This window comes from Alligator mississippiensis, chromosome 3 (assembly GCF_030867095.1).
Source record: "Alligator mississippiensis isolate rAllMis1 chromosome 3, rAllMis1, whole genome shotgun sequence".
In the NCBI taxonomy this organism is placed as follows: Eukaryota; Metazoa; Chordata; order Crocodylia; family Alligatoridae; genus Alligator; species Alligator mississippiensis.
In genome coordinates, this window is record NC_081826.1 from 60,149,221 (window position 1) to 60,174,109 (window position 24,889).

The following is a 24,889-nucleotide window of genomic DNA, read 5'->3' on the forward strand; positions in this document are numbered from 1 at the left end:
GTTACTGTGGCAGTGCCATTTTTTGTAGGTATAGGGAATCTCCAGATATGAAATAGTTATGTGTGAGGACAAAGCAGGAGTATGCAATAGGAAAAAAAAGCAGTGCCCTCATTAGGGATAATGATTTTTATAGCTTGTAATCTGTCCACATGGGAGTTATTGGTGTACAAAGATGTGACATGCATGGTAGCTAACATGAGCAATTGTTGCCATCTTAATCAGGGGGGTCACATGCCCTGCCAGCGACCAGAGGAGGTTCCCTCCTGGCTAATATTGCCAACTGGGGTGGGGGGTCCCCCCCGCAGCCGATCACACTGGCTGGGAAACAACCACAGCACTCCTGGAAGTGGCCGTGGCACTTCATCCAGTGTCCCCACTCCCTGTCCGGTGCTCACAGTGGGGGCACTAGCACTTCCGCCTGCCCATCACCTAAGTGGGGAGTGTGGCCTGTCAGGGGATGAACCAGCACTCTCAAAGGGTGCACGTGCACCTGTGAGTGTCTTTCCAGTAGCTGGCAGCTCCAGTGGTATACAGGAATAAGACAGAGTCAACATAGCCAGAAACTTCCTCTGCTGAGATGATGCCAATGCCAGAGACAATGAGGCATCCTAAGTTTGTGGGTCTTGGGTAATAAATTAAAGTTACCTGGCCTGGGTCCCTGGGAGACAGAAGCATTAATTTTATTCTGTGTTTCTAGGGGCAGAGTTATTACAAGGTCACTTAATTCTTCCTGGTATTGTGCCATGGGGTACTCTGTCAAGAGTTTATAAAATTCTGTGTTGTATGTATGTGTGCTGTTTTGTCCATGACAACAATGGTGCCTTGATTCATCTTTCTACCAAATACATATTTCTGAAAATAGCTTGAAATGAGTAATATTACCTGAATGAGTAAAATGTATTCATGTCAGTAAACGTTAATAGGATTTATTCCTTTAAAAGAACAAGAAATTTTATTTCTTTTGGCCATTCCTCTCTATCCTGAACACATTTGTTTTTTGGAATTGTATCTAAATTGCCATGATCTGGTGGTGAGATTAATATTACCCATGAACAATTGTTCTTTCCTAAGAAGGTAGGAAAATGAACATTTTAAGCCTGGTTATAGAATTGTGAAAGACTTTCAGTTCAATTCAAAGAGACTTCCCAAGAATGTGTTGCAGAAGTGTAAAAAAAATATAAAATAAGAGGCCTAAGAGAACCCTCAGAAGTGGCTATAACTACCACTTCCTCCCCATTAAGAGAGAACACAGCCTTGAAAATCTGCATCCAAAAACTTAATCCATGGATTAACATGGATATAAAGCCATAAGAATATACTACTTTTTTAGTAAATGATGGATTTGGGAAATTGTACCTATAAAATAAGTTAAAACAATAATTATAATGACAAGATTGGAATATTTTTCATCATTTACGTTTTTTTTCCCCTCCCCCACACTGGATTAGCCCCCCATTTTCTGGGCTGCTCTGTGTAGCTGCATGTTACTCTAGGTACAAAAGACTTTCAGACTTTTTTCAGAGGCCATCAATCAGTGGCCACTGAATGAGAGAGCGCTCATAAGATGATCTTATTAGAAATAGCTCTAGATTTATATAACTAAAGAAACAGAAGTCCATGTACTACTCACCTGTATGGCAGTGTGACTCTTTAAAATTAGGCTTCTGGACCATGACACAGCTTTTTAGAGCAGATTAAATAGGGAGGAAATTCATTTGAATATAAATTGTGCTTTATAATGCCATTTGCAGAATGAAAAATGCACAGCACTTCATTTTGCTGCCACTCAAGGAGCAACTGAGATTGTTAAATTAATGATGTCCTCGTATGCTGGTGATGAGTCTCTTATCGATGCTGTAGATGGGAATAAGGAAACATTGCTTCATAGGTAAGAAATCTTCTAGTATTGTATGTTATAATGGTGATCAGATTCTTCCTGATCATATCACGTAGAAGTCCTTGTGGAGCTTGAGGTTCATATACTGCAAAATAAATCTGTAGAATCTAATACTTTATGTTGATCTTTGTTGTATTGCAAAAGCAACAATGAGTAAAATGTTGGCTATACTTACAGCAATAGGAATCTTGTAATTTACCTATTAAGACCAGCATGTCACCCACTGAGTTGTAAAGATTAGCAGTGTATTACCCTGGATTAAAAAAAATAACAAGGTATGCAAAATAAATGTAACAATTACTTATTGTAAATTATTACAAAGATAGATATCTCTCTCTTCTGTATAAAGAAATTACATGTTAGTGCTAAAGGGATGCAGTAGAACGAGAAAAGTATTGCCTGTTCTTTTAAACTTCAGTGACCATTTTAATACGATATATATTAGATAATTGTATCCTACAATAGACTATACTATAATATATTTTTGCATTTTTCTCCACAGGACAGCACTGTTTGATCATTATGAACTGGCAGAATATTTGCTTTCCATGGTAAATATTTAATCAAGCAAATAGAGATCTATATATGTAAATGCTCTTGGCAGTTGTTTTTCCATGGGTGCATAGAAGCATCTTGTAATTTCTTTATTTAACAATAAATTAATTTCCTGCTTGGCAAATGCAAGAAATTTACGAAGTAAAATGTTCCTTTAGGTACAGGTCACTTTAAAAAATGTATTCCATAATTCACAGGTGCAACTATTCATAGGTATAGTTATGGCTTCACAGTAGTATCTATATTTATGGATCCTGGAAAATTATGTTCATCTATGCATTTTAATCATTCAGGCATAGAAAAAATAGAATATGACACAATGACTCAGGCATCCTTGCCTTTAAGAATATTAACATTGCTTCACACATCTCTGAGGGGGTTTGCTTGTGCTTCTGTATGAAATAGATATGAGGACCAGAGAGGAAGTATTCCAAAGTTTCCTGATGACTAGGATATGGGTACACATTAACACTGGCTTTATATCACTATGGCTAGGGACAGATATTCAAAAAGCCTTAGCCTGAATTGATTCAACCTTTGCAGGTTAGTCTAACCTGTCTAGGTTGAACTGATTTGCAAGTGTACAGACATTCCCTCTGGATGAAGGAAATGCAGGCACATACCTGCAGTGGCTCAGGCTAGAAGCTGGGGGGGGAGGTGCTAGAGCAGCCCTCCTTTCCCTTCCACCGTGCTGAGCTGAGGGGGGAGGGAGGGGGCATGGCCAGGCCCTGGCCAGACACTGATTAGGGAGAGAATCACCCTGCACAGTTCTAGGCTTTTCCCAGTTCACTGCTCAAGGGGTGGGAGGGTTGCCAGCCCCCAGCTAGCACTCTGAGGCAAAGTGGGAAGGGGGAGGGAGGACTACTTGTGTGCAGTGCCTGCATCTGTTGATGATATTGAGCTTTTCAATCTCCCTCACCCAGCTTCTTCATACTGTCCACAAACCTGACTGGTGAGGAAGACAGTAGGGAGCTGATAACAGTGTTTAGCAGCCCATCAAGAAAACAAAAGCCTCTCTCTCTAGTTCAAGATCTTCTTAAACAGCTTTTTCCAAGGAAGGCATGGAGGGACATTGCCAGATGACCTGTTGATTAGCTCCAAAAAGCACTAAGCAGACACTGTCCTGTTTGCCTTTGTCCTTTCCCAGTGAAACTGGAGATGCACACACAGACACCTCTCAGCATTAGCTAGCATACCACATGCTGGCTAGGTTTCGTATAGCTGGGGTCCATGCTGTGGGAGATGGGAGGAAAGGAAGGATAGATCCCTGCTTGAGCAGTCAGTGGTGAGGGGGTGGCCAGGGGGAAGCCCGGCAGACCCTGCTGTACCTGCAGTCTCTGCTGGAGCTGTAGCTAGGGAGCAGATGGGTGGGGGCAGCCCTGCTCTCTGGAGCAGACAACCAAGTCCAGCCCAGGGCTGCAAAACATCTGGGATGCTGAGGGGCTCTGGTTTAACTTAAATCAGGAAGAGTTCTGGGACAGATATTGCATAAACTGGTTTGACCCAAATCAGTTAAGTCTGATACTACATTCAATCAGGTTTATCTTAAACCAGTTTCAGCCATTTTGAAACTGGTTTATGTGCACTGAATTATGTTCTGTCAAAGGTTTAAATCAGTTTCTGATCACTTAAACTGGTTTATGTGTAACTTCTGTCCCTAACCTATATGTTCATTGTATGTTCAGTGTGCGCGCTATGCTGAGCAACTGTCAGAATCAGTAGACTTTGGGTTTGGTTATCACTTGCATTTTTTAAAATCCATTCATCCTTTTAAACACATTAGCTTATAAATATTATGTAGTGTCTTCTGTTATATGCTTCTTGTGTTTGGAAATAGACCTGACAACTACAGGCTCTATTCTTAACCACTTTAGTCTTTTACAGTGAGCATTTGATCATCCTGCCAAAAGCAGAATTGTATAGAGGCATCACCCATATGCTGTGCTGTGGCTACATTTTATACAATGTGCATAGTGTGAATGACTAACTGCGAGATACAAACCACTGTGGAACACAGTTCCATAGTTACAAATTGAGTTGTTGCTCTCTTTTTGTGGTAATCATTTTGGCCCTGATTCAGCACAACCCTTGATCACATGTTTGGACTTTTGGAAGATATGAGCCTGGCTCAAATCCTTTTTTTGATCAGCTATTAAGATGAATCAAAGAGTTAAGAAAGGGAAAAAGATGTGCTTGAAAAAGAAAAATGAAGGTATTATGTAAAAGTATTAATTAAAATGTTACATATCTAATTGTTTTAGAGTGTATGCAAATAAATATGTTAGTAAGAAAAGAGGGGCCAAAGAAGCTGTGTGGGCCCTTTGTTAACCAGCCACGGGGAACTCCTAACTGAAGATGCAAAGAAAGTGGAGCTATTCAACAGCAACTTTGTCTCAGTCTCCACGAAAAATTAAGCTGCAGCCAGACACCTAATAAGGGTTATCTGGATAAAGAAGAGGGCAAACTGAGGGAGGAGATAACAGAAGGCATGGTGAGAGAGCTTTTGTTGGATCTGAATGAATTCAAGTAAGCAGGACCCAATGAACTTCATCCCAGGGTCCTGAAGCAACTGGCAGAAGAGATCTTGGAGCCCTTGGCAATGATCTTCATGAAGTCTTGGAAGATGGGCCAGGTATCAGAGGACTGGAAAAGGACCAATGTAGTGCCCCTCTTTAAAAAAGGCTAAAAAGAGGACCCAGGGAACTACAGTCTGGTTATCCTTCCTTTAATACCTGGGACATTACTGGAGCATATCCTAAGGAAGGCCGTTTGCAAGCATCTGGAGGATGAATGGCTGATCACAAGCAGCCAGTGTGAATTTATGAAAACAAATGATGTCAAACACTTGATTTCCTACTTTGACAGAGTAATTACTGGGGTGGATGAAGGGAATGCTGTGGATATAGTGTATCTGGACTTCAGCAAGGCTTTTGACAATGACCTCCCGATAAACAAATCAGAGAAATGTGAGCTGGATAAAACTACTACAAGGTGGATAGATATCTGGCTCAATAGCCATAGCCTGAGGATAATTATTAATCTGTCCATGTCAGAATGGTAGGAGGCTTTATGTGAAGTCCCACAGGGGTCTGTTCTGGGCCCAGTGCTGTTCAACACGTTTCTCAACAATTTGGATGCTGGCATAGAAATTTAAGGGGGTAAGTTTGCAGATGACATGAAACTGGAAATGATTTTGAACATGTTGGAGGATGCAAGCACAATTCAGTAGAATCTTAGCAGATTGGAAAGTTGGGATAGAGTTAAGTTCACTGCAGACAAATGCAAGGTGCTACACCTCTGAAAGAACAGTTAAAAACACAAATATAAAATGGGTGACATTTGGCTGGATGGCAGCGCTATGGGAAAGGACTTCAGAGGGTTGTTAGAATGCAGACACACTGTGAGTCTGCAGTGTGAAGCAGCCACACAAAAGGTGAATATGGCTTTGGAATGCATCGATAGAAGCATTAGGTTCAAGACACGGGAGGTGATAGTACCTCTTTGCTCAGCACTGGTTAGGCCTTGTCTGAAATACTGTGTGCAGTTCTGGACTCCACATTTTAAAAAGGACATGGAAAAGTTAGAGAGGGTCCAGAGGAATGCAATGAAGATGATCAAGAGCTTGGAAAGCAAATCATATGAGGAGAGGCTGAAGGAGTGAAGTATGCTCAGCTTGCGGAAAAGATACGCAAGGGCAATAGCAATCTTCAAATATTTCATAATAGCAATCTTCAAATACTTGAAGGACTGCCATAAAGAAGAAGCAAAGCACTTTTTCTCTCTGGCTACAATGAGGAGGATGCAGACTAATGGCTTGAGGCTGCAGCAAAGACAGTTTAGACTGGATATCTGGAAAATTTCTTCACTTTTAGAATAGAGAGGCAGTAGAATAGACTGCCTAGGGAACTTGTGAACTCTCCATCACTGGAGGTGTTCAAAAAGAGTCTGGACAACCACTGGTTGGGGGTGCCTACGCCATAACTAGGCCTATGTTCTACTATTTCTCATACTTCTGGGCTTTGCTGATTGCTGCTGCCCTCTTTTCCTCCCCCCCCCCCCCACCTTCTACTACATGTCAGTGTGTTTTTAAGCCTTCCTCAGAGGCGTTGGGTATTGGCTACAGCCAAGGCTGGGGACTTTGACTGGAGTGTGCCAATTCTTCTACGGGGACCAAAACTGGAGGTTCCTGGCTAGGGGATCTTGCCCCTCTGCTCAGGGTCAGGCCAATCACCATATTTGGGGTCAGGAAGGATTTTTACCCCATGGTCAGTTTGGTACAGACCATGGGGGTTTTGCCTTTCTCTGTAGTGGGGGGAGGGGGTGTGTGGCCCTCTACCCAGGATTTTTTTGAGTATATCTTGACAACATTTCATAGGAGCAGGACATTGACTGTCATGTTTTCCTTGCTTTATCTGTGGCAGGTTAGTGTGTTAGTTCTATGTTGTGTTAGGGTTGATGGTAGTCTTATATAGAGTTCAGAGCAGTGGTTCCCAACCATTTTTTGCTGCAACCCTAAGTTGACCACCAACAGGACCTCCCGACCCGGCACCATGGGGGCTACTGGGAGTGGAGTGAAGTGGCAGTGACCCGAGGGTGGGGGAGCCACCATTCCCCACTTTGTGTATGGCAGCCCTGCCTGCCACTCCTGGGCCGCACATGTGAATGTGTATGCAGGCCCTTCAGAACCCTACTGAGGACCCCTGCGACCCTGATTTGAGTTGCATCCTGAGGTTGGAGACCAGTGGTTTAGATTATGGTTTGTATGGGATGGTTTGGATAGGGCTGATTCTGCCTCAGGCAGGGGGTTGGACTAGATAACTTCCAGAGGTCCCTTCCAGCCCTACTTCTCTATGATCCCTGTTCAATTTATATATTTACTACCTGTGTAAACCAATATAACATGTATATTGAAATAGATCATGCCTCATTGTTCAACAGTTTTGTGCACACAAAGGATGTAATTGCATATGTAAATTAGGTTTACAGTTGTGTGTACATTTAAACAAAAAAATCTGGTCATCAAAATCCAAAGCTTCACTGAAGGTGTGGACAGAGATTACATTTGTTGTGTGATTGTCCCCTTGAAAGTATTCTAAAACCATGACAAAAAAGAAGAGCAAGACTGCAGAGCACTCTGATCGCATGACAAAATAACCCTCATTGTGTGAAGGTTCAAATGAAGACAAAGTGGAGTGTCTTCATTAATTTCTGTCTGTTCCAGGGCTGGGCTGCTGCAGCCTAGCCTAACCCCTGGTGCTGTCTTAGGATGGGAGGGGGAAAAGGCCCGGGGAGGGAGGTGCTTTTTAGGGTTTCCCCAGCTATGCTGGAGTGGGGGGGATGGATGAATTGGAGCCCCTCACCTTGGAGCTCCTTACCTGAGACATCACAGGAGCTAAAGGTGGGGTGGAGCTAGGGGAAGAGGCTTCAGACAAGCAGCATTTCTCCCTGGATTGGCTCCAGTTTGGAGTTTGATCTCCCATCTGCCTGACCTAATGGCTAACATCTCTTTGGTCAGGAGGATCAGTCTAACTCATAATGGTTTATTTGAAGTGCTATATTTTTAGATCCAGGAGCTGCACTTCTGTCTGTGTCCAAAGGGTATGGACAAATGTATTTGACCTGCTTTAGAAGGGTGGGAGGAACTATTTCTGGGGAATCAACAGCAGCTTTTAAACTGTAACTGGTTGATTTTGTATGAACCTGTAATGGTACATGTGAACTAAATCACTTTATTTCAAACCATGAATAAAGCAGGGTTAAAGTGGAAGCAGTTTTGCTATACTTGTTTTGCTACAAAATTGTGTAGCTGCAAGAAGTGCAGGGAAAAAGCTTGCCTTGGTAGTTTTGATAGTGATAAAATTGTTAAATCCATGTGATATACTTGCCTTAGAATACTCTTAATCTTTTTTCTTTAGGCACTTAGACTACATGGATTTGGAATGCTGTTTGTCTAGTGGGGAATTTAGCTTAAAGATTTTCTTATGCATTTATAATTGTCGCAGGGCATCTTAGTGCCTGCTCCTAAGAGAGGAGAAACTGCCAGGGAGAGAGCCCTGGCAGAACCAAGTGAGCACAGCTGTGGGTTGCCGGAGCAACTAAGCGGAGCCAGCTGCCTGTAGGGGGCAGGGCCTGGCCCTTATAAAGCCCAGGGCCGAAGCCAGGCTGGCAGTTCTCTGCCAGCAGCCGGAGAGGCAGGAGCTCCCTTGGCCGAGATATGGGAAGGAGCCTAAGTCGCAACTACAGCTCATGATAGCCCTGGAGGCTTGAGCTATGATAATGAGTTATGGCCATGTGGCTTGTGGTTATGTTACAGCCTAGGGGCTTGTGGTTTTGCTTTGTGTTTGTATTATTACACCCGGAGGCTTGGGTGAGGCTGTAGGGGTTGGAGGAGGCCTCAATTACTTGCACGCCAGTGCGTAAGCAGCTGGCGGCGAGGGGCGCGGCCAGTGGGTCACGGGCGCAACCCGTAGGTTGTAGACAGGGATCTAGACCCCGGATTGCGTGTGGGGGAGCGTAGACCCCGAAGGTGCAGCTCGCACGCCACTGAGCGAGCAGCTGGCGGCGAGGAGCGCGGCCAGTGGGTCGCGGGCGCAACCCATAGGTTGCGGACGGGGACCGAGACCCCGGATTGCGTGTGGGGGAACATAGCCCCCGGCCCCAGGAAAGGGGCGGTATTACTGAGTAGCCCAGTGTAGGCACGGCGAGCCCTGGAGAGGGGGAACGCCCTTGTATGTTATTGAGTAGCCCAGTGTGGGCGCGGTGAGCCCCAGAGAGGGGGAACGCCATTGTGCTTTGTTGAGTAGTCCAGTGTGGGCGCACGGGCATAGCGAGCCTGGCCGCAGGCTAGTGCGGCAATCCCCCTCAGACCAAGGCAGGGCGCTGTGGTTGTCCCTGAGAAGACAGGGAGTAGCAGCGCGGGGAGCCAGAGTCAGGGAGGGTATCCGTGCGGTTGGCCCATAGGACCGGAGGCCCGCTAGAGAGTCCCGGAGCGGAACCACACCGGCAGGGGAGGCCCAGAGTGGACCAGACGAGAGTCCCAGCAAGAGGCTGGGTATGAGAGAGGGAGCCCAAGGTGGGCCACAGTAGAGAGACAGACCGGACAACGTCCTTTACATCTGCGAGGTTTGGGGCATGGTATCAGGGGAGGTAGGAGCCACGCATAGCCCATAAGGCTAGAGCGCTTGGGTAGCGCCCATTGTACGGGGAGACCCATGAGGGGTCCAGGAGCTGACAGGCCCGAGGAAACACAAGGCAGCCTCCCTATTACATATATTCCATCAAGACGTGGCGGGTGAGAATGGAGGGTGCCCTCGGGCCGGAGTAGCGCGGTGAGAGGGCCTCAAGGAGATCACGGCCCTCCGCGAGGACCCCGCTGTGACAATGATTTTTAGAATTAACCTCTGAAGGCTGAGCTTTCTCAAAGACAGAGTTAAGGCATCTCTTGAGATAAGGCCATTTCAGTGAAAGGGACTCTTCTGAAGTGATTTCATTTTGCTAACAAGGTTCCTTGGGTGAATTTGATATCTTTTATTAGACCAACCCAAATGGTTGGAGAATAGTTATTAAGCAAGCTTTCGGGTTCAAAAACCCTTCATCAGGCTAAGGAAGCTGCAGCAGTTGCTGCGTGCTCTCCCTGGATGGAATGAAAAGTAAACAAGCCAGGGGCTGGGCTGGGGAGTCAGTTGCCAGGCAGATTGTAATGTATCAAAAATCCAATGTCTATGTTTAGTCCATGATCTCTAGTATCCAGCAGGTTGATGAAATGGAGCTCATAGACAAGGAACCTTGTCTGCCTATATCCTTAGACCAACACGGCTACAACCTAAACCCCTTCATTTTGCTAAGTATTTTATTGGCACTTCTTTTCTTTTCTATTTCTTATTGTTTTTTATTTTTCCTTTTTATTCTTTTTTCTTCCTTCACAGATTAGAACAGATCTATTATTTATTTATTTATATAATAAATAAATAAATAAATAAAATTATTGTGTGTATGTGTACATATCTATATATGTATGTATGTGTGTCTATATATATATGTAGTAGGGTTGTGTGAAATTTTGCTGGGTGTTTCATTTCAAAGCTGTTTCGAGCTTGAAACAGTGAAATCAAAATGAAACAAAAGGTTTAGAAACAGCTTCAAAATGAAAAGAGGGCACTTGAAGTGTTTTGAAGCTGGGCTTACTTGGTTACAGTGCCAGTCCCAGGTGGTGGGAGCAGCCTTCTTTCATCTGTCATGCATATCTGGGGGCCTGAGCCCTCAGGAGGAGTCTGGCATAGCCCCTCAGCCTTTTCATGTTTCTCCATTATAGCCTATTGACAAAATGTCAAAACAGCAAAACAGTTTTGACGAAACGTAACAGAACAGTGCTTCGAAACCTAAATGAAACAGTGAAACAAAACACTGTCCCTTCAAAATGGAGAAACAGAAATTGAAACAAAATGGTGCTGTTTCGCATAGCCCTATATATATGTGTGTGTGTGTGTGTGTGTGTGTGTGTGTGTAGAGTTAAGCTAAAGCTGAAAACTCCATTATATAAATGATTTGGAATTTAATATTTTTAGACCACCAGTAACTTAACCATATATAAGTTATTGGTGTATATGTGGGGTGTGTGTACTAGGAAAATCTCTTTCATTGCTTTACCATGGATGAACAGTACATTTAGTGGAATTCTAACATTAAAAGAAATATTGTATATTTAAGGAAGGCAGGCACATAAGCGGTGACTTTCTGATGTTTCTGAAAATAGTTATTGTGTATCTAGTAAGGATTAGATTTATCCCATGTTTCTATGGGGGAAAAAAGCATTAACCTATGCATGAATATAGATCATAGCTTTGATTAAATCTCACTTAGTTTACACTATGTGGATAGTTTCCTGATCAGATTTGGTTTCTCAGTTCATTTTCTAGGAAAAAAAAGGTAGATACCCACATAACAAAAATCTCTTAAAAATAGCTTTTATTAACTCACTTTTTCATTTTCTCTTTGTCGCAGCAGGGTGGTCGGGGCTTTAATAGGCTAGATCTATGTTAGGAGTGTTTTGCAAGTATAGTTGTAGTGCTGTACTTTATCAATGAAGCCCTCCAAATCATGGATGCATTTTATATTACCAAAACATAATTTTTTGCCTGTTTTGTATTTTTGCTGTCAGTGGTTATTTTGACCACTTATCTCCTACAGTTCTGCTAGTAAACTATATTCACAGAAGGAGCTTTTACTGTAACAACTATGCCAGTGACTCTTTCATAGCACATTACTTGCTTTACTATCACATTTTGTAGTAATAGATCTGGCCATAAAGATGTTAGTACACAGTTTACTCTACAACAAGGGTACGGTGGTTGGGAAGCAGCTTGCATTGGTGCTGGATAGGTAGGGAGCTGCCGATCAGTGTCACTAGGTGCATCTACAGGAGACGCTTCACTTGAGATTGGAGCAAATTACTGCGCAGTAAGTGTGATCGTCTACACGTGTAGATGCTTACTGCACAGTAGTTTGCTCTAATTGCCAGTAAAGTTGCTACCTGTAAATACGAGTAGCAAATGTACTTGGGAGTAATGTGCAGTACAGCACATGTAGATGGCTGACTGGCAGCAAATGTGCTTTTGATCAGCCGGGTAGCAGGGGGTGGGAGGGCAGGAGATTGCTCCCTGCCCCCGGGTGCTGCCAAGAAGGGCTCTGCCACTGCCACCACAATGTCCTCCTGCCCTGCCAGCAGGAAGCTTCCAGCCCCTGCTCCACAATCATGGAGCAGCAGCTGGAAGATTCTTATCTCTCAGCCCTGGCTCTGCAACCTTGAAGCTGTGGCTGGGAGATTCTTATCTCCCAGCCTGGATCCATGGTTGCAGAGCTGAGGCTAAGCGATAAGTATCTCCCAGCCCCAACTCCTAGGTTGCAGAGCCATGGCTGAGAGATAAGAATCTTCCATCCCCAGCTCTGTTGTCACACTTGCAGAGCAGGGGCTAGGAGCTCTCAGCTGCCAGGATAGGAAAACATTGTCCCCATTCAGGCTCCAGTGGTGAAGCCTGCCCTGGGGGCAGGGAGCAATGTTTCAGCCCCTGCCAGGAGATAGCTATCTCTTGGACCCATACTCCCTGGGAGCCCCTGGGTTAGCACTCGGGTGGAGCCTAGAGCTCTCCCTGGCTGCTGCAGGGGGTTGGTGCAGGGTCAGCAGGGGTGGGAGCAGACTGCTGCCATGAGTAACAAATCTGCTCCTGCTTTCTAGGGTGGCCATCATAGAGGACATTCCAGTGTTCTGCTACTCTGTCTTCTATCTATTGATATGAAACCCAATGCCTTTTATGTTCTCTGTTTTTCTCTTGAAGAGAACTAAAATTCAGTTCTAGAGAACTAGAACCCTGCTTTAGTGACAACTAAAATTCTCTTGAAGAGAAAAATAGAAGACATAAAGACATTGAGTTTTGTATCAATAGAGGACCAAGGACAACTGGATTGCCCTCTGTGATGGCCACCCCACCGCTTCCCTGCACATGCCTGCCTGGGATGGGTTTACTCCTAGAATGAATTACTTTAGCAGGTGTGGGCAAAATAAGACCCACAGGCCAGATCTGGCCCACTAGGCAATTTCATCTAGCCTGCAGGTGCCCATCAACTAATTTTACCCCACCCAGCAGAGGAAAGGGGAGCTGCAGCTGGGCAGGAATGTAGGGCTCAGGCTGGTGGGAGCACGGAGCCCATGCCTAGAGGAGGGTGGGATTGTGGAGTTTGGGTGGGCACAGTGTGGGTATGAGGGAGGGTGGGGGGTATCACAACCATCCCACACTCTCTCTCCCCCTGCCCCATGGCACACAACCCCTGTTGCCAGCAGCAGCAACAGCAGCAGGCAGCGGGTACTTGGAGCACTCATGGCCTGTGCGGTACTGCTGCCAGGCAGCATGCAAATCCAGCCAGTGTTGCACATGGTGGTGAGGAGTGTACCCAGGCCAGATAACCTTTATCATGCGTGGCTGTCCACAGTGCATGTGCAGCCCCTGGCACTTGTGCACCACTGGAGGAAGCCCCACATGATGGAGCTGGCTGCTTTCCCTGCCCCCTGCCATGCAGGCCCCAGACTGCACTGGAAGTAGAAGGCAGCCCTGCCCCCTGCTTCCTGGTGGAATCCTGGGATGTGCATGGCAGGGACCAGGGAAGGAGGTGCCTCCATTGTCTGGGGCTTCCTCCAGTGGCAGGCAAGTGCTAGGAGCTGCACATGTGCTGCAGGAAGCCCCACACAATAGAGGCAGGCTGGCCTGGCTGAGCGCACTGCCACCATATGCTGCACTGATTGGATCTGCGTATGGTGTGCCACCAGGTGGCTGCACCTGTATGGACCACAAGTGCCCCAAGTGCCTGCTGCTGATGCTGCCATTGGTGCCAGGAGCTGAGCGCCATGGAGGGGAGTCATGTGGGGCAGTCCTCATACCCCACAAACCCCTCACACCCACACCCTAACCCCACAAGCCCCTCAGATATATACCACCCCAACATACCCTATGTCTCCCACACTCACAGCCAGAACCCCTAACAAACCCCAACCACACCCCACATCCTTCCCATGTACAATATACAAGAATAAGACTTTATTTTTGAGTTATTATCCACTCATTTCTATATATACACTGTGCAAACACAAATCATTACAAAAATATTGTTGGTAATAAATTAAATTTACTAGAAGTCATATATACCTACTATATGATTTGGTTTTTTTTCTGGTTCCAAGATGGCAGCCCTCCCCTCTCAAAAGGACTGCTTCTGGGGGCAAGGGGAGGGATTTCTGGCAGCAAAGGTCAGGTGTTAGGGCAGGACTTCTGGTCCCAAGACGGTGAACAAGGGGGGCAGGGCACCTGTCATGGGGGATGGCTACCCTTGCAGTCCTCCACAGCTCACCAAAACTCATTAAGCAGCCCTCCAACTGAAATAAATGCCCCTGCTCTAGAGTAAACCCACCCCAGAGCATTTGCATGTGTAAACATGCCCACTGAAATCACTTATTTAGCTGTCTAACCTTATGCACCCCAAGGTTGAAAATTTTCACATACAGTTATTTAAATAAAGATGAATGTGTTAACTTAATTGACATAGTTCAAAGCATCTGGCAAGTGACTAGTAGTGCCTATAATTCTGCCCTGTTTTTAAGAGGCAGCACTATTGCCATTTTTTAATGTTTATGAATAAACTTGGGCCTTTTTATTGCAGGGTGCAAATATCAATAGTATTGACACAGAGGGTCGGTCACCACTTCTGTTGGCTACTTCTTGTGCATCATGGAAAATTGTTAATTTACTACTCTCAAAAGGTACAAAAAAAGAAATGAATATTACATGTTTTATCCAAGGAAGGTTCTTTACAGGTTAAGTTTCTCTCAATGGACTCACCCTTGTCTACCCTTAAAACTTCCTCCCTTGACATCAGGCACAACTGAGTGCAAGAATGCTCCATACTGGTACTCTCTGGAATACTAAATCCTCCAAAGAGCCAGTGAGGAGCCAGGTCAAGGCCCAGCCTTTCCACATTAAGTACAGAGCTGGGGGGCTGCAGAAGACCACATTTCTGCACCCTCTTCAGTTGTGCACTTCTTCTGGGAGGTGTGGCAGTTGTGCTCTGCCTGATCTCTCCAGGAACTCAGAGCTCTGCCCTACTGAATGCACAAAGAAGGGGCAGAACTGTTATACCAGAAAATGGCACTCTCGCACAGTCAGACCAGATTGGATTTTAAACCTAAATTGTAGACTTTGGTTTCAGTGTAGCAACACCTAAAACATTATTATGCCACTGTACCCTTAGCAAAAGTTGAAATTTAATTGTCTGTTACCATATTTTTAAATAGAAGTTACTGCAAAAATTGTTATTCTATTTCTCTCATCAATATTTAAAGCTTATTTTATCAGCATTTTAAAATAAAAGTTTTTAGAAAGGAAAATGCCTTTCATTCACACCTTTACTTCTAGTAGACAAGAGACTGTATGTCTTTAAGGGTTGCCAAACTTCTTGGTTGTCCAGTTGTTATGATGATGTTAGAGTGTAACTCAAATAAAATTGCTTGAGCACATTCTATTAAAAAGAGTACAAGCACAGTTGAAAAAATGAGACTTCAAAAGGAGTGTACAAAGTATGGGCTTGATATTTAGAGGTGGTGACTGTCTAGATCTCCCATTCATAGCTGGATATATGGTTGCTCATTATCTGTGAATAGGTCTCTGTAAATGATACTATCTCAATGCTACTATGAAACAAATGTTATTGCAAGTTGAAAGTTTCTATCAATAGAAACTTTTGTTTGAGGACAAGTTCTGATTTATTTTGTGATGGTGGCTTGGTTTAGCTGTTTTTCATTTAATTTTAATCTGCATGCTTTAAACTTAATCTTGATTACTGTAAGAACCAGCGGTTTTGAAATGACTAGTATTTCTCTATTCATTAAGGAGCAAATGTATCATTAAAAGATCAACTTGGTCGGAATTTCTTGCATTTGACTGTCCTGCAACCTGGAGGACTACAACATTTGAATGAGACCTTTCTGCAGGTACAGTGAGCATCAATTTGTACCTGTGTATATGGAATGCATTAAGCCTTTGAGAATATGTATTTCTTTGACTTTCAATGAAAAAGCTATATTAAGGACTTGGTAATGTTCTCATAGTATATGTGAAAATATTTAAACTATTTCTGGACACTGGGGCAACTTTATAAGTAAAATGAACTATAAATCTCTGGGGTAAGGAGTGGGGAGTAAATGAGAGAGAACCACTTTTCTTCATCAATAATGTCAGAAACTAATTGGCTGTGGGGTGTAAAGGAGTGAAAGGCTCAAGGAATTAGCAGTATAATATAGAATTTTTTGTTAGACCCCAACTCCATGTGACACCCAATGACTAGGGAGATGACGATCCAATTGCTCATGGGTCCTGTTATTCATTTGCCAGAGCAAGCAGGGAGCAAACACCAGCACACATTGCTCACAACAGCTTTATTCAGAATGGAGACAGCTTTGGGCCAGGTCCCAAAAAAACAACAAACTGGGGACCTGCCCTGAACAATAGTTCTTTCCACATTTATACACCTTGTTTCATACTCATTAACATTCACCTCTGCTTATGACCCTCCTTCGGTTCCACCCATTTCTCTTCCCATCTTGAGCTCTGCCTCTGTTTACTGTTTGCTTCATTAGCATGGTATTGCCTATGCATTTCATTCATTTACATGCCTCTTTGCTAAGAGCCCATGCCTAAGACTTTGACCTCTGCTTTCTCCCATCACTTGCTGGTTCTTTCTGGTTTCTTGCTGACTTCAGCACCATCTTGAAGGTCTTGTTTTATCTCCTGACAATAGCTGGTGGGCTGCATCTTGCTCATACACAACACATCATGCACTTCGCACCCTATCCTTTTGTTAGGAAACCACTTACTTAAGCATTTGCAAAATTAGATACTTTTAATATATCATCCTGTCTTGTGACCAGCAGCTTTTGCTGAGACACAGGAAAAAGCCTTTATTCAGCTGCATACCCAGTGCTCCCCAAGGTCCAAATATCATCACCCTAACACTTTTTGCCATTATTTTGCCCATTCTTATGAAGTCTATAGTTTGAATGGGCTCTCTAAAGTCCCAGTCATATTTTAAACTTCATCAATTTGAGATAAATTTTATTGGCCACTATAAATATTCATATTCTCCAGACTGTAATTTTTCTTTTGTTTTTAAGGTTTTAGCCAACGGAGCTACAGATTTGTGATATAGCTTCAAAAGGAAACAGGAGATGCTGTAGCTGTTACAGTGTAACTGTTACGTGTGCATGAGCAGGTAGCAATAAGAACTGCCTCAGTTTTAACTTTACTTCATTAAGGGTTAAAATTGAGGCAGTTTATCTTGCTTGTATTGCTCAAAACCATGCAATTTAGTTAAAAGTGTAACAGCCGCCACATGCTCCTAAGCAGCAGCTTCCTCTGTCCTTTTGAAGCAACTCCAAACATATGTGTCTGTGCCTTGAGCTTTTCAAATCTGAATACAGTGTAGCCAATTCAGTGACATCAGCTTCAACCTGCAGAAATCTTAAACCAATGATTTCTCAGATTTTATCTCACCAATCTCTTTTTAATGTAGTTGGAGAATCAACTTTAAACTATAACCAGAAAAGTCTAGTGTCCACACTTAACTATTTAATCACTGATCATTTTAGTAATTGGACCAAAAGAGTAGGATTAGAATAGAAGTAAAGGGCACTGACATAAGTGACATTGTGTTGCATGACTGGACCCTGAAAGCACTCTACAGCCATGGCGTAACACAAGTACATGGCTGCAGTGTGCTTTAAAAAGGTCTTATCCTGTGACCCCATTACATGAGGGTTCAGATGAAAATGTTCCAAAGTGGAGTGCCTTCATTAACTTGTCTGTGCATGCTGGAAGCTTTTGGCACTGTCTTCAGAATAGGAAGGGGGAAAGGAGTGGAGGGAGCTCATTCTGCGGGTTGCCCAGCTGCTGCTGGAGGGTGGTGCATCTGGATCCAGTCCACCCACCCCACCCTCCAGCACCAGCTAGGTAACCCCCAGAACAAGCTCTCTCTACTCCTTTCCCCCCCCTCCCCCATTCTGAAGACAGCACTTGGGCTAGGAAGGGGGAGGGGCAGAATCACGGGGGAGAGGCTTCAGACTTACCACCACTCAACTGCAATCCCCCAACCCCTGGGACCCAACAGCGAATGTCTGTTGGGTCTGCGGGTTTGCTGCATGGCAACTCATGGCACTTTGTGAGAAGCACCATGAATTACTGCAGGGAGCTATACTTCTGTCTGCACCCAAACTGTTCTGAGTTTGAGACTGGAAGTTAATATCGATGCAGAGAAAATGCAGAATAATCATAAAGATAGAGGGTGGGGAAAAAAGGAGAAATGAAGTTAAGAAAAAAGGGAAAAGTAAGGTACAAATAGTGACAGCTAAAATGCAGTGTATTTTTTCTCTGAGTAGAGATGCTGTTCTCTTACTACCTGAACACTGCTATACTCTACCCTTGCTCTCTGTACGAACTTTTCACTGACATCAGTAACCAGTTTGTTATGGTTGAAACATTCTGGCAGAACAGTGATAGAATATCTTGCATTGTCTGTATTACCCCTCTTCTGTTATTAATGCAGAGTTTTATTGCTCTATACCACAAGTTAGGGATGAATGAATGGACTGTAAGGTGGATAGAAAATTGGCTGGAGCATTGAGCTTCAAGAGTAGTAATCAAAAACTCCCTGTCTAGTTGGCAACCAGTATCAAGTGGTGTGCCTCAGAGGTCAGTCTTGGGACTGGTTTTGCTCAATGCCTTCATCAGTGACCTGGAAGATGGCATAGAGTGCATCCTTAGCAAGTTTGCAGATGACACCAAGCTTGATGTAATAGGTATCCTGGAGAGGAGAATAGCGCTAGTTCATGATCTAGACAAATTGGAGGATTGGGCCAAAAGGAATCTCATGAAGTTCAACAAGGACAAATGCAAAGTCCTGTACTTAGGATGCAACAATCCCATGCTGAAGTAAAGGTTAGGGACTGGCTGACTGGGCAGCAGCTCTGCAGAAAAGGACCTGGGGGTTACAGTGGACAATAAGCTGAATATGAGCCAGCAGTGTGCCCTTGTTGCCAAGAAGGCTAATGATGTACTGGGCTGCATTGGTAAGAGTGTTGGCAGTAGGTCAAGGGAAGTAATTATTCCTCTCTTTTCAGCACTGGTGAGGCTACATCTGGAGTAGGATGTGGAGATATTGGAGAGAGTCCAGTGAAGGGTAACAAAAATGTTGAGAGGGTTGGGGGACATGAGTTTTTTGAGGGAAGACTGAGGTAACTGGGCTTATTTAGAGAAGAGGAAAGTGAGAGGGGACTTAATAGTGGCCTTCAACTACCTGAAGTGGGGTTCAAAAGAGGATGGAGCTAGACTGTTCTCAGTGGAGACAGATGACAAAACAAGGAGCAATGGTCTCAAGTTATGGCAAGGGAAGTTTAGGTTAGATATTAGGAAGAATTTTCTCACTAGGAGGGTAGTAAAACACTAAAACATGTCACTCAGAGAGGTGGTGGAATCTCCATCTTTGGAGGTTTTCAAGATCCAGCTGTGGAAAACTTTGGCTGGGATGATCTAGTTGGGGATGGTCCTGCTCTGAGTAGGGGGTTGGATTAAATGACCTCCTGAGGTCCCTTCCAAACCTAAGTTTCTATGATTCTAAGTTGCTAAGTTCTTGTGAGGTATAGTCCACTGAAAGCTTGAAATTAGTATGCATAGGTTGCTAATGGCTCTTCCTCTGTTATTTTGCCATTCTGAAAGCTACATACAGATCTTTTAAAAAGTGCTTTAAAATTATGAGCAACTAGTTAGGACCTGTAGGAATAATGCATGTGGAACTATTTCTTTTTGTGACAGATGAAACATATTAAAGAACTTGTGGTAGATGAAGACAATGAAGGGTGTACTCCCCTACATTATGCATGTAGACAAGGGGTTGCCCTGTCTGTAAACAAATTGCTGAACTTGAATGTTTCCATCTATTCTAAAAGTAGAGACAAGAAGTCCCCCCTGCATTTTGCAGCTAGGTAAGTGCTGTCTTCTACGTAGTACATTAGTACCATTTTCTCCTGGATTTTCTAAGTATTAATTTGTTCATTAATCTTTTAAAGTTATGGGCGAATTAACACCTGTCAGAGACTTCTAAGAGACATGGAAGACACAAGGCTTTTGAATGAAGGTGATAGGAAGGGAATGACTCCCCTTCACCTGGCATCCCAAAATGGTCATGAGAAGGTTGTACAGCTCCTTCTGAAGAAAGGAGCACTTTTTCTCTGGTAAGTGTATAAGGGTATGGACAAATGTATGTTTCCAGTGGCTTCAAAAGGGGAGGTGCTGCTCAAGAGCATATAGCAGGTATTACATTGTAATTGCTATGTGATCATGAATCAGTAGCAATATGAAAAAGTTCGGTGCCCCAACTTTGACTCTTGATGAAGCAGGATTCAAATTAAAGTGGTTTTGAAATACTAAGGGTCCCTCTACATGTTCAAGTAAAGGTGCAACAGGATCTAATGTGCGATCCATACAAGCATGCCTTCTGCCATGCCAAATGTGCTGTGGAGCTCATAACAGAGGCAGTTTGGGGAATGCTGTGAGCCCCACACTTCATGAGGCTTATAGCAGTGACAGCCAGGGCTAGACTAATGCATATGCAAATGAGGCACACACTTAGGGCCCTAAGTAAAGAAGGGGCCCAGTTGTGCTTGTTTTACATATTATAATTATTGAGTGAAAAAAGTAGGGGCCCATGAATTTGTTTGCCTATGGCCTACTAAAGGGTTAATCTGGCCCTGGTGGGAGTCCCACAGCTGAAGATGCTTCCATCATTGCAGGCCTTGTCAACTGTTTGTCTGGCAGTGGATGGTGCACCCCTGTGCCTGGGAGCCCCTCAGTAGATGGGGCTCCCAGCCACGGGGGGTACTTGGCTACACATTGCAGTTTGTTCTAATCGTGTTATTAATAGAAAGTTATTACACATTTTTATGGAATAACTTCGTACCTCATTGCTTGTTTTATCACACCATCAATTGGTTGAATGTGTAGCTGGGTCATAACTTAAGGGATAATTTCCTGGTTAATCACACTTTAAGTGTAATGTGTAGAGAGGGTATTGCTAGTGGCATTGCTACATGCTCATGCACACAACGGTTACAGCATAATAGCTGCTCAGCACTGCTAAGCAACAGCTGCCTCCTCGCGCCCCGTGCACCACCCCCAACATCTTTGGAAGCTGCAACAAACTTACATGTATCCATGCTCTAAGTTATTTTGAAATCTAAATGATAAATTCTTTACAATAAAAAAGTTGCTGATCTATAGTATGACTTAAATTTTGTACCATCCACTATCTTAGAATTGGACTATTAAGGCAGGTTTGCATTAAAGTTAATGTATGTGGTCTTGCCATATTTATTTGAATATAAGAACTCCCCAATAATTAGATTTTATATATGGAAAATTTATAAATTTGTTATAATTTTTCAAGTTTGTAATCTAATTATTGAAGGTTTGCCTTGAATGTATCCCCCTTCCCACTGCTACAACAGGGAAAATAAATCTGGGTGGCTAGGTAGCCCCCTTGCCCTTTGCCTGTCTCCAACTTCTTCCTTCTGCAGCCTCTTTCTCTGTCTCTCTTTGCTGCCAGACTCTTCTCTTCCTGAGCACATGGAAGTGAGAAGCAAATTTGAAAACACTGAACTTGCAATAATATAGACTTACTTCATTTGAAACTAATGAATTTTACCTTTTTTGAAACTGTTGCAAGTTTTAGTAGAGGTATTCTGTAAACATAATTTTAAACAGAACTTCTATGCTTACTTGGGTATAGTGCAAACTATGCATGAAGCCAAAAAGCTTATGATTTACCATATAGTCCATTGGGCTGGGCCCCAGCAGAGTTAACAGCATTTCAAGCCATGGTGACCCCGTCGCTCAATATATGTGTGTGTGTGTGTGTGTACTCAGATACCCACCACAAAGGATTCATGTGCTAATTAGTCCTCCACTTAGGACTGGAACCAGCTGTTTTTGTCACAAGTCCTGGGATCCTACAAAAATTTATATGCAGATGAGGTACAGGGAAACCTGGTCTGGCTCCACTTCACAGAGTGTGGGGCCACATTAATCATGTGTGACAGGCTGAGAGCAGGGGACAACAGAGGGATTCTGGGTGAACTGTTTGGGGCCCTATTTGGTGATGTTTGCCAGACCTTTAAGGCTGGTGAAGAGACAGAAATCATTGGAAATGGAAAATAAAGGCATAGCTCAGCTGTGGGAATGAAGACGAAGTTGAAATATATTCAATGTATGCTCACCATAACTTTAAAAGAATTCATCCTGAAGAGGATTGAAAACAATGTTCAGTACCAAGTATCTTATTCAAATGTACTAAACTAACCTGTGTTTGTGGTAGGTCTTCATCAGTATCTTATCCCTTTAGTTAAGATCAAGCATTTTTGGCTTCAATAGGAGGGTGTTAGACTGGCTTTGGTTCTCCTAGTGTTGGTGTGGTGCCAGTTCCTTGTCAGGAACACCCACAATTTTTTTTTTTTTTTTAAGGATAAGAGGAAAAAAAAGATTCACAGATGTTAAGGTTGGAAGGGACCTCAACAGATCATGGAGTCTGACCCCCTGCATAGGAAGGAAAGAGTGCTGGGCATAGATGACCCCAGCTAGATGCTTATCTAACCTCCTCTTGAAGACCCCTAGGGTAGGGGAGAGTACCACCTCCCTTGGCCACTCGAACTGTGAAGAAGTTCCTCCTAATGTCCAGTCTAAATCTGCTCTCTGCTAGCTTGTGGCCATTATTTCTTGTAACCCCTGGGGCGCCTTGGTGAATAAAAACTCACCAATTCTCTTCTCTGCCCCCGTGATGAACTTATAGGCAGCCACAAGGTCGCCTCTCAACCTTCTCTTCCTATCAGCATGTTTGCACCTTGTGGGCAAAAATGCTCAGTGTTGGCTGTATTTAATCAACTTCACAGTCAGTTTCCATTGCTAAGCATGTGCTGTTTTTGGCAGCAGTTTAATGATGGGCAGGGTGCATCTGCATGAGATGTTTCTGGCCGAGTAAATACAAGTACTATCCTGTTGCAAAGTTTTTTCATGTGCAGCAGTGCATATGTAGACCCTGACTTGGCTGGCTGGGACATGAGTGCTTCAGTGTAGGGGCTACCTGCTGGCTAGCCTCACAGTGGAGCACCCTCATGCCTCAGCCAGCCCCTCTGCAGCACGTTGAGCTGAGTTAGAACAGCCCCAGGCTAGGCAGGCTGAGCCCTGGACCCCCTGCCAGCTAGGGCTGCTCTGACTTGGCTCAACATGCTGCTGTCTCACGTGCATGTTCAAACATTAGGTCCAGAAGCAATAAACTCTGGTGAGATATATGATATGTACCGGAGTTTATTACTACATGCTAATAGCATGCGTAGATTCACCCACCATATAGGTTTTCTTATATGCAAGTGTAAGATGAGGGGCTTTTTTTCCCATACTGATTACAGTAGGGAGGAGGGGGGGAAGAAGAAGAAGTGGGGAAGAAAAATATATTATCATGTTAAAAAAGCATAAGCAGAGTGACTTCCCATTTGTTTAATTCATTAAGACTATTTCTACAATTATTCTGATTAAGGTGGTCTGTCTTGCAAGGCTTTATTAGCTAAAGACATCTCTTTAGCAAACAGTAAGGTAGCTTATGTTGCATACAGGATTAGAGACCGCTGAAAAGTACGTTTTCCACTTTAATAGAAATGTATGTCTTGTACAATTTGGCTTTGGTTCAAATTGGGCTAGAATAAAATCCAAGATTTCCTGCCACCTGGACATTTTTTTTCAAATACTGAGACATAGTTTTTTGAGAATTAAATATGCTTCCAGAAGACTTGCAGCTGCACAGCAAAAGTTATATTCTTTTGGCAGTGAGCCTGTAAGAAAAAAATCTCAATTTCATCAAGCAGCTGGGAAAAGGGGCAGGTAGATCCCAGGATCTGTGGTTCCCAGACAGTCTAAGTCTTAGTTCCTCAACAAGGAGCCTGGAAACTCTGAAAAACCTAGCTGTAGTTAGAGGTTTTAGGATTTGCCGGCTCCCAGCTCCCAGTGAAGTCAGGAGCTAAGCCCCTGTTATAGCCGGGGCTACCAGGCTTCTGGTACCATCACAGAAAACCTGAGCCTGTCAGTCTTACCTCAATCCTGGGGAAGCTCTTTGAGAAGATTATCAAGGAGCACATCTGTGATGGGCTGGCATCGGGGATGATGCTCAAGGGCAACCAGCACGGTTTCATTAGGGGTAGGTCATGTCAGACCAACCTGATTGCCTTTTACGATCAGGTCACAAAAGTATTGGATGCAGGTGTCGCCATGGATGTAGTCTTTCTGGACTTCAGCAGGGCCTTTGACACTGACCACCCCATCCTCATAAAAAAAACTAGGCAACTGTGGCATTGATGCCTACACAGTCAGATGGATTGAAAGTTGGCTGAAGGGTCGTACTCAGAGGGTGGTGGTGGATGGGTCATATTTGACCTGGGGGGAAGTGGGCAGGGGAGTCCCCCAGGGCTCAGTCCTTGGGCCCACACTGTTCAATTTCTTGATCAGTGGTTTGGATGATGGGGTGAAAAGCAACCTGTTTAAATTTGCTGATGATACCAAAATTTGGGGTGAGGTGGGCATGCTAGTAGGGAGGGAAAGACTGCAGCAAGACCTGGATAGGTTGCAGGGGTGGGCTAACAAAAACAGGATGCGTTTCAATACTGACAAGTGCAGGATGCTGCACTTGGGCCGTAGTAACCAGCAGCACACTTATAAGATGGGGAAACTCCCTTCTTGAGAACACGGAGGCAGAAAGGGATCTTGGAGTCATCATTGACTCCAAGATGAACATGGGCCGACAGTGCAA

General features: G+C 43.9%; 1 protein-coding gene across 1 annotated transcript in view; it reads left to right on the forward strand.

The window, feature by feature from the left end:
- The window catches only part of TRPA1 (transient receptor potential cation channel subfamily A member 1), a 74,799-nt gene that overhangs the window by 14,507 nt on the left and 35,403 nt on the right, over positions 1-24,889 (forward strand). Inside the window, exons 7-12 of the mRNA XM_006277018.3 lie at positions 1,752-1,888; positions 2,400-2,448; positions 14,657-14,756; positions 15,883-15,983; positions 19,855-20,024; positions 20,109-20,273. Of these exons, the coding sequence (XP_006277080.1) occupies positions 1,752-1,888; positions 2,400-2,448; positions 14,657-14,756; positions 15,883-15,983; positions 19,855-20,024; positions 20,109-20,273 (722 nt within the window). The remainder of the gene's footprint in view (positions 1-1,751; positions 1,889-2,399; positions 2,449-14,656; positions 14,757-15,882; positions 15,984-19,854; positions 20,025-20,108; positions 20,274-24,889) is intronic.